This window comes from Centroberyx gerrardi, unplaced genomic scaffold (assembly GCF_048128805.1).
Source record: "Centroberyx gerrardi isolate f3 unplaced genomic scaffold, fCenGer3.hap1.cur.20231027 Scaffold_59, whole genome shotgun sequence".
Classification (NCBI taxonomy): domain Eukaryota; kingdom Metazoa; phylum Chordata; class Actinopteri; order Beryciformes; family Berycidae; genus Centroberyx; species Centroberyx gerrardi.
The window spans coordinates 104566-117065 of NW_027605193.1; the positions used below are offsets into that span (position 1 = coordinate 104566).

General features: G+C 46.6%; 1 protein-coding gene across 1 annotated transcript in view; it reads left to right on the forward strand.

The window, feature by feature from the left end:
- The window catches only part of LOC139924279 (piezo-type mechanosensitive ion channel component 2-like), an 87341-nt gene that overhangs the window by 1876 nt on the left and 72965 nt on the right, over positions 1 to 12500 (forward strand). The window contains exon 2 of the mRNA XM_078282277.1: positions 4557 to 4652. Coding sequence (XP_078138403.1) covers positions 4557 to 4652 — 96 coding nt within the window. The remainder of the gene's footprint in view (positions 1 to 4556; positions 4653 to 12500) is intronic.

The following is a 12500-nucleotide window of genomic DNA, read 5'->3' on the forward strand; positions in this document are numbered from 1 at the left end:
TCTCCTCCAGGGCTGCCGCTTGGCTTCACGGTTTTGCACTGCAAAGTGTTTGTTGCTCCCTCTGCTGGTCAAACTGTGTGACGGGTGGAGGAGGAGGAGGAGGAGGTGGAGGAGTAGGAGGAGGTGGAGGAGGAGGAGGAGGTGGAGGAGTAGGAGGAGTAGGAGGGGGTGGAGGAGGAGGAGGAGGAGGTGGAGGAGAGGCAGCAGGTTACAGCCAGCAGACTGCAGCTCACAGGCTGAACGTCCGACACATCGTCATGATTTTACACCGCGAATTATCGTACTACGATATATCGTCCCATCCCTACTGTATAGTTTCTGGACTGGTAGTTACACATATTAGTACTGTGTTATAACGTACTAGTACTCTGGATATTAAAACATATTAGTACTGTGTTATAACGTACTAGTACTCTGGATATTAAAACATATTAGTACTGTGTTATAACGTACTAGTACTCTGGATATTAAAACATATTAGTAGTCTGGGAAGGGTCCAGACAGCATCAACCCCAGGCTGCTCAAGGCGTGTTCTGGGCAGCTGGCAGGAGTGTTCCAGCACCTCTTCAACCTCTCTGAGGCTGAAGAAGGTGAAGAAGGTGAAGAAGGTGAAGAAGGTGCCCCAGCTGTGGAAGACCTCCTGCATCGTCCCGGTGCCCAAGAAAGGACGTCCCAGCGCTCTCAATGACTACAGGCCAGTCGCTCTGACCTCACACGTCATGAAGACCTTTGAGAGACTGGTTCTGCAGCACCTCAGGTCCCTGGTGGTTGGCTCCCTGGACCCCCTGCAGTTCGCATACCAAGCCCACATTGGAGTGGAGGACGCCATCATCTACCTGCTCCACAGGGCTTACTCACACCTGGAGAGGCCAGGGGGCGCTGTGAGAATCATGTTCTTTGACTTCTCCAGTGCCTTCAACACCATCCGGCCCCCCCTGCCGGCAGAGAAGCTCTCTAGGTAGACCAAAACCTTGTGGACTGGATTACGGACTACCTCACCGGCAGACTGCAGTACGTCCGGCTGCAGGGCTGCCTGTCAGACGAGGTGGTGGGCAACACCGGCGCACCCCAAGGACCTGTACTGTCACCATTCCTGTTCACCCTCTACACCTCGGACTTCAACTCTGGATCGTTCCACCTACAGAAGTTCTCTGACGACTCCTCCTGTTGGCTGCATCATGGTGGACAATATGGAGGAACACAGAGAGCCGGTGGAGAGCGACAACAACACCTCCGGCTCAACATCACAAAGACCAAGGAGCTGGTGGTGGACTTCAGAAGGAGCAGGAAGCCCCCAAACCCCGTCACCATCCAGGGGGAGAAGGTGGAGATGGTGAACTCCTATCGGTTCCTAGGAGTGCAGCTCAACAACAAACTGGACCGGTCGGACACCGAGGCTCTGCAGGAAAGGACAGAGCAGGCTGTACTTCCTGAAGAGACTCAGGTCCTTCAACGTGAGCAACAGGCTGCTGCAGATGTTCTACCGGTCTGTAGCAGCCGGTCTCTTCTTCTTCTGTGGTGTGCTTGGAGGCGGCATCAAGGCAGGAGAAGCCAACAGACTGAACAAGCTGGTGAGGAAGGCCGGCTCTGCTGTTGGACTCAAACTGGACAGTCTGGAGGCAGAGAGGAGGATGAGGGGGAAGATCACCTCCATCCTGGAGAACCCCTCTCACCCTCTCACCCTCTCTACCATGAGCTGAGGCTGATGAGGAGCAGCTTCAGCCTCAGGCTCCTCCCCCCACGCTGCAGGACGGAGCGCCTCAGGCTCCTCCCCCCACGCTGCAGGACGGAGCGCCTCAGGCTCCTCCCCCCACGCTCCTCCCCCCACGCTGCAGGACGGAGCGCCTCAGGCTCCTCCCCCCACGCTGCAGGACGGAGCGCCTCAGGCTCCTCCCCCCACGCTGCAGGACGGAGCTCCTCAGGCTCCTCCCCCCACGCTGCAGGACAGAGCACCTCAGGCTCCTCCCCCCACACTGCAACTACAACTTGGTCCCAGGACCATCTCCCAGACCCCAGACCCCCACCCTTCACCCAACCTGCACAATCATTTGGACCCTGGATCCCTAACCGGCACTAATAACTTGAACTCTTGACTATTGCACAGGGACACTATGTACCTCAGGAATATATCCATGGAACTATCCCAATTGCATTTATTATTTGCATTTATTTGCATTATTTGCACTATATTGTCTCTATTGTTGTGTATTATGTTCACTACCTTTATTCTATGTTTGTAGCTATTTCCTTTATTTCTTTATTACCTGTGCTTGACATACTTTACTTCTTTGGTATTGTCCTTCAATTGCTGCTGTGGCACCTACATTTCCCCAAGGGGATCAATAAAGTGCATCTTATCTTATCTTATCTTAACTTATTAGTATTAGTACTCTGGATATTAGTATTAGTACTCTGTGGGTTTTGGGTTCCTGCAGCAGTAGAGGATGAACCTGGTGACCTTTAGTGATGTCAGAGGTCAGTGATGTGACATGTGTGTCCCAGATGCTCAGCGAGCAGAGTGTGTGTGTGTGTGTGTGTGTGTGTGTGTGCTAACATTAGGTTAAAGGAATATTCCCACATTTTCATCATTGATTATTATTTTAAAAATCTTTCATAACCTTCTGTAGTTGTCCAGACCTTTTGTTACACTTCTACATTACGTTTGCTACATTTCCCATAACCATAACCCCCAAAACCTCCAGTAACCCCCAAAACCTCCAGTAACCCCCAAAACCTCCCATAATGCTCAATGACTCTCCATAACCTGACTGAGTCTGATTTCTTGTTTTTGGTGAAATTTCCCTTTAAGCAGCGAAGACTCACATTCCAGGGAGTGGGGGAAGGCAGCGTGTGTGTGTGTGTGTGTGTGTGTGCGGTTAGGGAGGAGTGTGTTTCTGGCTCGTTGCTGAGTCTCAGATGGCCCCCCGAGTCAACAGAACACACACACACACACACACACACACACACAGCCAGCAGTACGAACAGATGTTGTTACCTGAGAAAGTGGAACCAATTTGTGTGTGTTGGGGGAGGGGGAAACTTAACAAGGGTGCACACTCTTCCTGCCCCCCTCCCACCCTCCCACCTCCACACACACACACACACACACACACACACACACACACACACTACTATGCTGTAAATAAAATGTAGTGGGGGAAAAGGAAGACATTTCCAAACATTGGATGTCCGTATCTGTATGACTGTTGTTTATATATGTGTGTGTGTGTGTGTGTGTGTGTGTGTGTATGTGTGTGTGTGTGTGTGTGTTTTCAATATTGACCTTCCATTTCTGACTCACATGTTTACTCTACAATAATATCACGGAATACATACACACACACACTCTCTCTCTCTGTCGATCTCTCTCTGTCTCTCTGTGTGTGTCTCTCTCTCTCTCTCTCTCTCTCTCTCTCTCTCTCTCTGTGTCTCTCTCTGTCTCTCTCTCTCTCTGTCTCTCTCTCTCTCTCTCTCTCTCTCTCTCTCCCTCAGGACTAAAATAGGTTTTCGGTAAAGCAGCAGTGAATCAGAGCTGAACTGAAAACCTGCAGCTTCATGACGATTCCTTTAAATCAGATTACAGGAAATAGATTAGACCAGTTCAGATTACATTAGGGTTAGATTAGATCAGATCAGATTAGATTAGACTAGACTACATTAGATTAGATTACATCAAATCAGATTAGATTAGACTAGATTAGATTAAACTTTATTGATCCTGTGGAGAAACCGGGTCGTTGCAGCAACAAATAGTAACAGGATACAGCAGAGCAAAACAGAACTAATAAGAATCGAGCAAATGGAAGAAATTTAACATAAAACAAATCTTAGAGCTTCTTATTTCTGTAAAGCTAACAGATCTTAGAGCTTTTTATTTCTGTAAAGCTAACATATCTTAGAGCTTCTTATCTTTAAAGCTAACATATCTTAGAGCTTCTTATCTCTTTAAAGCTAACAGATCTTAGAGCTTCTTATCTCTTTAAAGCTAACAGATCTTAGAGCTTCTTATCTCTTTAAAGCTAACAGATCTTAGAGCTTCTTATCTTTAAAGCTAACATATCTCAGAGCTTCTTATCTTTAAAGCTAACATATCTTAGAGCTTCTTATCTCTTTAAAGCTAACGGATCTTAGAGCTTCTTATCTCTTTAAAGCTAACGGATCTTAGAGCTTCTTATCTCTTTAAAGCTAACATATCTTAGAGCTTCTTATCTTTAAAGCTAACATATCTTAGAGCTTCTTATCTCTTTAAAGCTATCATATCTTAGAGCTTCTTATCTCTTTAAAGCTAACAGATCTTAGAGCTTCTTATCTTTAAAGCTAACATATCTTAGAGCTTCTTATCTCTTTAAAGCTAACAGATCTTAGAGCTTCTCAGTCTTATGCCAACAATCCATCCATCCATGGAAAATCATCAATAAATCTCCATATTTCAAAATATTTTGGACATTTATTATTTTCCAGAGCATTTCTAGGTTTTCCCTGGTTGTAATAACACCTTTGATCAATGTATTGATGGACTGATTGCTCGATGTATTGATTGATGTGTTTATTTGCAGCCTGTGTTTTCCGGTACAATGGTTTCTCCCTGGTCTACCTCCTCCTGCTGCTCCTCCTCCCTCTGGTCCCTGAACCCACCGCCTCCTCCATCAAAGGTACCTATTTATTTATTTTATTTTTATTTTAAGATTTATTTGGCAGGGACAGTACACATCAATCAACATTTTAGTTCACACTTCAATGTAAATGTGTTAGAGTTAGCCAAGAGGCTAATTTACATCTGTAGTCCCCGGGCAGGTCAACAACATAACAATTACAATAAAGTTAAAAAAGAAAAAAACAGTACATTATGTTAGGAAACATTAACAGTACAGCAGCATTAAAAAGAATCAGTAAATGCATGTCCACACTTGAATAAATGGAGGTGGTTCACACAGGAGCTGGAGATTTAGTTCTGGGTACAGCTGGTGTTCTTTGAGCCAGTTTTTCAGAGTTTTTTTGAACAGTCCAAGGGCAGCGCAGGTCCTTACATTTGTGGGCAGAGTGTTCCAGTGCTGCGAGGCTCGGACAGAGAAGGCTGAACGTCCAAAAGTACTCCTTCTAAACATTGATTGATTGATAGGTCAATTGGTTGATTAAATGATTGATTTAAATGGCCATTATCTCAAGCAAAAACAACAGCTATTCTTCCTTTAAAGCTGCTTTAATGTTTAAAAAACGGTTTTATCATGCATTTACTGATTGATTGATTGATTGATTGATTGATTGATTGATGTAGCTACTGACTGATTTTGATGTCCAATAGCTAAGGGTAGTAGGAGTAGTGAGTAACCTAGTAGTAGTAAATTATTAATCTACAAGTAGAAGTAATAATACCAGTAGCAGTAGCAGTAGACCAGGCCAAGAAAATAGCATCATTAACTATCAGCTAACTGGCTACTGTCTGACAGACTGCGGCTACCTCGTTAACTATCAGCTAACTGGCTACTATCTGACAGACTGCGGCTACCTCGTTAACTATCAGCTAACTGGCTACTATCTGACAGACTGCGGCTACCTCGTTAACTATCAGCTAACTACTGTCTGACAGACTACGGCTACCTCATTAACTATCAGCTAACTGGCTACTGTCTGACAGACTGCGGCTACCTCGTTAACTATCAGCTAACTACTGTCTGACAGACTGCGGCTACCTCGTTAACTATCAGCTAACTACTGTCTGACAGACTGCGGCTACCTCGTTAACTATCAGCTAACTGGCTACTATCTGACAGACTGCGGCTACCTCGTTAACTATCAGCTAACTGGCTACTATCTGACAGACTGCGGCTACCTCGTTAACTATCAGCTAACTACTGTCTGACAGACTACGGCTACCTCATTAACTATCAGCTAACTGGCTACTGTCTGACAGACTGCGGCTACCTCGTTAACTATCAGCTAACTACTGTCTGACAGACTGCGGCTACCTCGTTAACTATCAGCTAACTACTGTCTGACAGACTGCGGCTACCTCGTTAACTATCAGCTAACTTCTGTCTGACAGACTGCGGCTACCTCGTTAACTATCAGCTAACTACTGTCTGACAGACTGCGGCTACCTCGTTAACTATCAGCTAACTACTGTCTGACAGACTGCGGCTACCTCGTTCACTATCAGCTAACTGGCTACTGTCTGACAGACTGCGGCTACCTCGTTAACTATCAGCTAACTGGCTACTGTCTGACACACTGCGGCTACCTCGTTAACTATCAGCTAACTGGCTACTGTCTGACAGACTGCGGCTACCTCGTTAACTATCAGCTAACTGGCTACTGTCTGACAGACTGCGGCTACCTCATTAACTATCAGCTAACTGGCTACTATCTGACAGACTGCGGCTACCTCGTTAACTATCAGCTAACTACTGTCTGACAGACTACGGCTACCTCATTAACTATCAGCTAACTGGCTACTGTCTGACAGACTGCGGCTACCTCGTTAACTATCAGCTAACTACTGTCTGACAGACTGCGGCTACCTCGTTAACTATCAGCTAACTACTGTCTGACAGACTGCGGCTACCTCGTTAACTATCAGCTAACTTCTGTCTGACAGACTGCGGCTACCTCGTTAACTATCAGCTAACTACTGTCTGACAGACTGCGGCTACCTCGTTAACTATCAGCTAACTACTGTCTGACAGACTGCGGCTACCTCGTTCACTATCAGCTAACTGGCTACTGTCTGACAGACTGCGGCTACCTCGTTAACTATCAGCTAACTGGCTACTGTCTGACACACTGCGGCTACCTCGTTAACTATCAGCTAACTGGCTACTGTCTGACAGACTGCGGCTACCTCGTTAACTATCAGCTAACTGGCTACTGTCTGACAGACTGCGGCTACCTCATTAACTATCAGCTAACTGGCTACTGTCTGACAGACTGCTACCTCATTAACTATCAGCTAACTGGCTACTGTCTGACAGACTGCTACCTCGTTAACTATCAGCTAACTGGCTACTGTCTGACAGACTGCGGCTACCTCATTAACTATCAGCTAACTGGCTACTGTCTGACAGACTGCTACCTTGTTAACTATCAGCTAACTGGCTACTGTCTGACAGACTGCTACCTTGTTAACTATCAGCTAACTGGCTACTGTCTGACAGACTGCGGCTACCTCATTAACTATCAGATCAGTAACATCTAGGACTAAATATCAAAGAAAGATCTCCAAGTTAAACCTTTTCACTTCTTCCAATTCTTTTGGAGAGAACGATGTTCTCCTGAAAGTGACGCATCAACAACCTGAGATTCTTTAATAAAACACACAGACATAAGTGTGTGTGTGTGTGTGTGTGTGCGTGCACGCCTCAGGGTCTAGTCAGATCTCATGCTGCAGAGAAAAGGCAGACAGAGAGAGAGACACACACACACACACACACACACAGCATGTTAGAACATGTCATGATAAACCAACAGGGGAGGAGATGACATATAGGCTCTCTGTACTAAACACACACACACACACACAAACACACACACACACACACACACACACACACACACACACACTTGAAGGATCCTTCCTGAGGAAACAGAAGTGAATAGGAAAGGTCGTTGCTAAGGCCCCAGGGGTCGTTGCTAGGGGCTGGAGTCTGTTTGTCCAGGAAATGGATGACTCGCTCTGTGACATCACATCCTGTCTTCTCTTAGAAGAGGATGCGCTTGTTTAAGGTGATGGGTGGAGCTTACTGCTGTAACAGAGCGAATTAAACAAACCAACCTCAACATGATCAATGTGTGTGTGTGTGTGTGTGTGTGTGTGTGTGTGTGTGTGTGTGTGTGCTTCACCTCAGGATGCTGCTGGTGTTATTATATTACATTTTTATTAATAATGAACCTTCAGCAGACAGTTTGGCGTGGCTCCAGGTTTTTGTGTTTCTGGTCTGGACTTCCTGCTTTACAGAGGAAGGAGACTCATCAGTCTGGACCAGGTGGTTCAGAGGTTCAGTGGTTCAGTGGTTCAGTGGTTCAGTGGTTCAGAGGTTCAGTGGTTCAGAGGTTCAGTGGTTCAGAGGTTCAGTGGTTCAGTGGTTCAGTGGTTCAGAGGTTCAGTGGTTCAGAGGTTCAGTGGTTCAGTGGTTCAGTGGTTCAGAGGTTCAGAGGTTCAGTGGTTCAGAGGTTCAGTGGTTCAGAGGTTCAGTGGTTCAGTGGTTCAGAGGTTCAGTGGTTCAGAGGTTCAGTGTTTCAGTGGTTCAGAGGTTCAGTGGTTCAGTGGTTCAGAGGTTCAGAGGTTCAGTGGTTCAGTGGTTCAGAGGTTCAGTGGTTCAGTGGTTCAGAGGTTCAGAGGTTCAGTGGTTCAGTGGTTCAGAGGTTCAGTGGTTCAGAGGTTCAGTGTTTCAGTGGTTCAGTGGTTCAGAGGTTCAGAGGTTCAGTGGTTCAGTGGTTCAGAGGTTCAGTGGTTCAGTGGTTCAGAGGTTCAGAGGTTCAGTGGTTCAGTGGTTCAGAGGTTCAGTGGTTCAGAGGTTCAGTGGTTCAGAGGTTCAGTGTTTCAGTGGTTCAGTGGTTCAGAGGTTCAGTGGTTCAGTGGTTCAGAGGTTCAGTGGTTCAGAGGTTCAGTGGTTCAGAGGTTCAGTGGTTCAGAGGTTCAGAGGTTCAGAGGTTCAGTGGTTCAGAGGTTCAGAGGTTCAGTGGTTCAGTGGTTCAGTGGTTCAGAGGTTCAGTGGTTCAGAGGTTCAGTGGTTCAGTGGTTCAGAGGTTCAGTGGTTTAGAGGTTCAGAGGTTCAGAGGTTCAGTGGTTTAGAGGTTCACTGGTTCAGAGGTTCAGAGGTTCAGTGGTTCAGAGGTTCAGTGGTTCAGAGGTTCAGATGTTCAGTGGTTCAGTGCTTCAGAGGTTCAGTGGTTCAGTGGTTCAGAGGTTCAGTGGTTCAGAGGTTCAGTGGTTTAGAGGTTCAGAGGTTCAGTGGTTTAGAGGTTCAGAGGTTCAGTGGTTCAGAGGTTCAGAGGTTCAGTGGTTTAGAGGTTCAGAGGTTCAGTGGTTTAGAGGTTCAGAGGTTCAGTGGTTCAGTGGTTTAGAGGTTCAGAGGTTCAGTGTTTCAGTGGTTTAGAGGTTCAGAGGTTCAGTGGTTCAGAGGTTCAGTGGTTCAGAGGTTCAGTGGTTCAGTGGTTCAGTGGTTCAGAGGTTCAGTGGTTCAGAGGTTCAGTGGTTTAGAGGTTCAGAGGTTCAGTGGTTTAGAGGTTCAGAGGTTCAGTGGTTCAGAGGTTCAGTGGTTTAGAGGTTCAGAGGTTCAGAGGTTCAGTGGTTTAGAGGTTCAGAGGTTCAGTGGTTCAGAGGTTCAGTGGTTTAGAGGTTCAGAGGTTCAGAGGTTCAGTGGTTTAGAGGTTCAGTGGTTTAGAGGTTCAGAGGTTCAGTGGTTCAGAGGTTCAGAGGTTCAGTGGTTTAGAGGTTCAGAGGTTCAGTGGTTTAGAGGTCCAGTGGTTCAGAGGTTGAGTGGTTCAGAGGTTCAGAGGTTCAGTGGTTCAGAGGTTCAGAGGTTCAGTGGTTTAGAGGTTCAGTGGTTTAGAGGTTCAGAGGTTCAGAGGTTCAGTGGTTCAGAGATTCAGAGGTTCAGTGGTTTAGAGGTTCAGTGGTTCAGAGGTTCAGTGGTTTAGAGGTTCAGAGGTTCAGTGGTTCAGAGGTTTAGAGGTTCAGAGGTTCAGAGGTTCAGTGGTTTAGAGGTTCAGAGGTTCAGAGGTTCAGTGGTTCAGAGGTTCAGAGGTTCAGAGGTTCAGTGGTTTAGAGGTTCAGAGGTTCAGAGGTTCAGTGGTTTAGAGGTTCAGAGGTTCAGAGGTTCAGAGGTTCAGTGGTTTAGAGGTTCAGAGGTTCAGAGGTTCAGTGGTTTAGAGGTTCAGAGGTTCAGTGGTTCAGAGGTTCAGAGGTTCAGAGGTTCAGGGGTTTAGAGGTTCAGAGGTTCAGTGGTTCAGAGGTTCAGAGGTTCAGAGGTTCAGTGGTTTAGAGGTTCAGAGGTTCAGAGGTTCAGTGGTTTAGAGGTTCAGAGGTTCAGAGGTTCAGTGGTTTAGAGGTTCAGTGGTTTAGAGGTTCAGGGGTTCAGAGGTTCAGTGGTTTAGAGGTTCAGTGGTTCAGAGGTTCAGAGGTTCAGTGGTTCAGTGGTTTAGAGGTTCAGAGGTTCAGAGGTTCAGTGGTTTAGAGGTTCAGTGGTTTAGAGGTTCAGAGGTTCAGTGGTTTAGAGGTTCAGTGGTTCAGAGGTTCAGAGGTTCAGAGGTTCAGTGGTTTAGAGGTTCAGAGGTTCAGAGGTTCAGTGGTTTAGAGGTTCAGTGGTTTAGAGGTTCAGAGGTTCAGAGGTTCAGTGGTTTAGAGGTTCAGTGGTTCAGAGGTTCAGTGGTTTAGAGGTTCAGAGGTTCAGAGGTTCAGTGGTTTAGAGGTTCAGAGGTTCAGAGGTTCAGTGGTTTAGAGGTTCAGAGGTTCAGAGGTTCAGTGGTTCAGAGGTTCAGAGGTTCAGAGGTTCAGTGGTTTAGAGGTTCAGAGGTTCAGAGGTTCAGTGGTTCAGAGGTTCAGAGGTTCAGAGGTTCAGTGGTTTAGAGGTTCAGAGGTTCAGAGGTTCAGTGGTTTAGAGGTTCAGTGGTTTAGAGGTTCAGAGGTTCAGAGGTTCAGTGGTTTAGAGGTTCAGTGGTTCAGAGGTTCAGAGGTTCAGTGGTTCAGTGGTTTAGAGGTTCAGAGGTTCAGAGGTTCAGTGGTTTAGAGGTTCAGTGGTTCAGAGGTTCAGAGGTTCAGAGGTTCAGAGGTTCAGTGGTTTAGAGGTTCAGAGGTTCAGAGGTTCAGTGGTTTAGAGGTTCAGTGGTTTAGAGGTTCAGAGGTTCAGAGGTTCAGTGGTTTAGAGGTTCAGAGGTTCAGAGGTTCAGAGGTTCAGTGGTTTAGAGGTTCAGAGGTTCAGTGGTTCAGAGGTTCAGAGGTTCAGAGGTTCAGTGGTTTAGAGGTTCAGAGGTTCAGAGGTTCAGTGGTTTAGAGGTTCAGAGGTTCAGAGGTTCAGTGGTTTAGAGGTTCAGAGGTTCAGTGGTTCAGAGGTTCAGAGGTTCAGGGGTTTAGAGGTTCAGAGGTTCAGAGGTTCAGTGGTTCAGAGGTTCAGAGGTTCAGAGGTTCAGTGGTTTAGAGGTTCAGAGGTTCAGAGGTTCAGTGGTTTAGAGGTTCAGAGGTTCAGAGGTTCAGTGGTTTAGAGGTTCAGTGGTTTAGAGGTTCAGAGGTTCAGAGGTTCAGTGGTTTAGAGGTTCAGTGGTTCAGAGGTTCAGAGGTTCAGTGGTTCAGTGGTTTAGAGGTTCAGAGGTTCAGAGGTTCAGTGGTTTAGAGGTTCAGTGGTTTAGAGGTTCAGAGGTTCAGAGGTTCAGTGGTTTAGAGGTTCAGTGGTTCAGAGGTTCAGAGGTTCAGAGGTTCAGTGGTTTAGAGGTTCAGAGGTTCAGAGGTTCAGTGGTTTAGAGGTTCAGTGGTTTAGAGGTTCAGAGGTTCAGAGGTTCAGTGGTTTAGAGGTTCAGTGGTTCAGAGGTTCAGTGGTTTAGAGGTTCAGAGGTTCAGAGGTTCAGTGGTTTAGAGGTTCAGAGGTTCAGAGGTTCAGTGGTTTAGAGGTTCAGAGGTTCAGAGGTTCAGTGGTTCAGAGGTTCAGAGGTTCAGAGGTTCAGTGGTTTAGAGGTTCAGAGGTTCAGTGGTTCAGAGGTTCAGAGGTTCAGAGGTTCAGTGGTTTAGAGGTTCAGAGGTTCAGAGGTTCAGTGGTTTAGAGGTTCAGAGGTTCAGAGGTTCAGTGGTTTAGAGGTTCAGTGGTTTAGAGGTTCAGAGGTTCAGAGGTTCAGTGGTTTAGAGGTTCAGTGGTTCAGAGGTTCAGAGGTTCAGTGGTTCAGTGGTTTAGAGGTTCAGAGGTTCAGAGGTTCAGTGGTTTAGAGGTTCAGTGGTTCAGAGGTTCAGAGGTTCAGAGGTTCAGAGGTTCAGTGGTTTAGAGGTTCAGAGGTTCAGAGGTTCAGTGGTTTAGAGGTTCAGTGGTTTAGAGGTTCAGAGGTTCAGAGGTTCAGTGGTTTAGAGGTTCAGAGGTTCAGAGGTTCAGAGGTTCAGTGGTTTAGAGGTTCAGTGGTTTAGAGGTTCAGAGGTTCAGAGGTTCAGTGGTTTAGAGGTTCAGTGGTTTAGAGGTTCAGAGGTTCAGAGGTTCAGTGGTTTAGAGGTTCAGAGGTTCAGTGGTTCAGAGGTTCAGTGGTTCAGAGGTTCAGTGGTTCAGTGTCGCTGCATGAAGTCGCCCAACAATATTCTGATAAAAATGAGAACAAAAAATTATGGCATGATGATAAAAGGAGGTAGGGTTAGTTGTGTTTCCTAGGTGATGCAGCGGTGTGTGAGTGTTTCCTAGGTGATGCAGCGGTGTGTGAGTGTTTCCTAAGTAACGCAGCGGTGTGTGTGTGTTTCCTAGGTAACGCAGTGGTGTGTGTGTGTTTCCTAGGTAATGCAACGGTGTGTGTGTTTCCTAGGTAACGCAGCGGTGTGT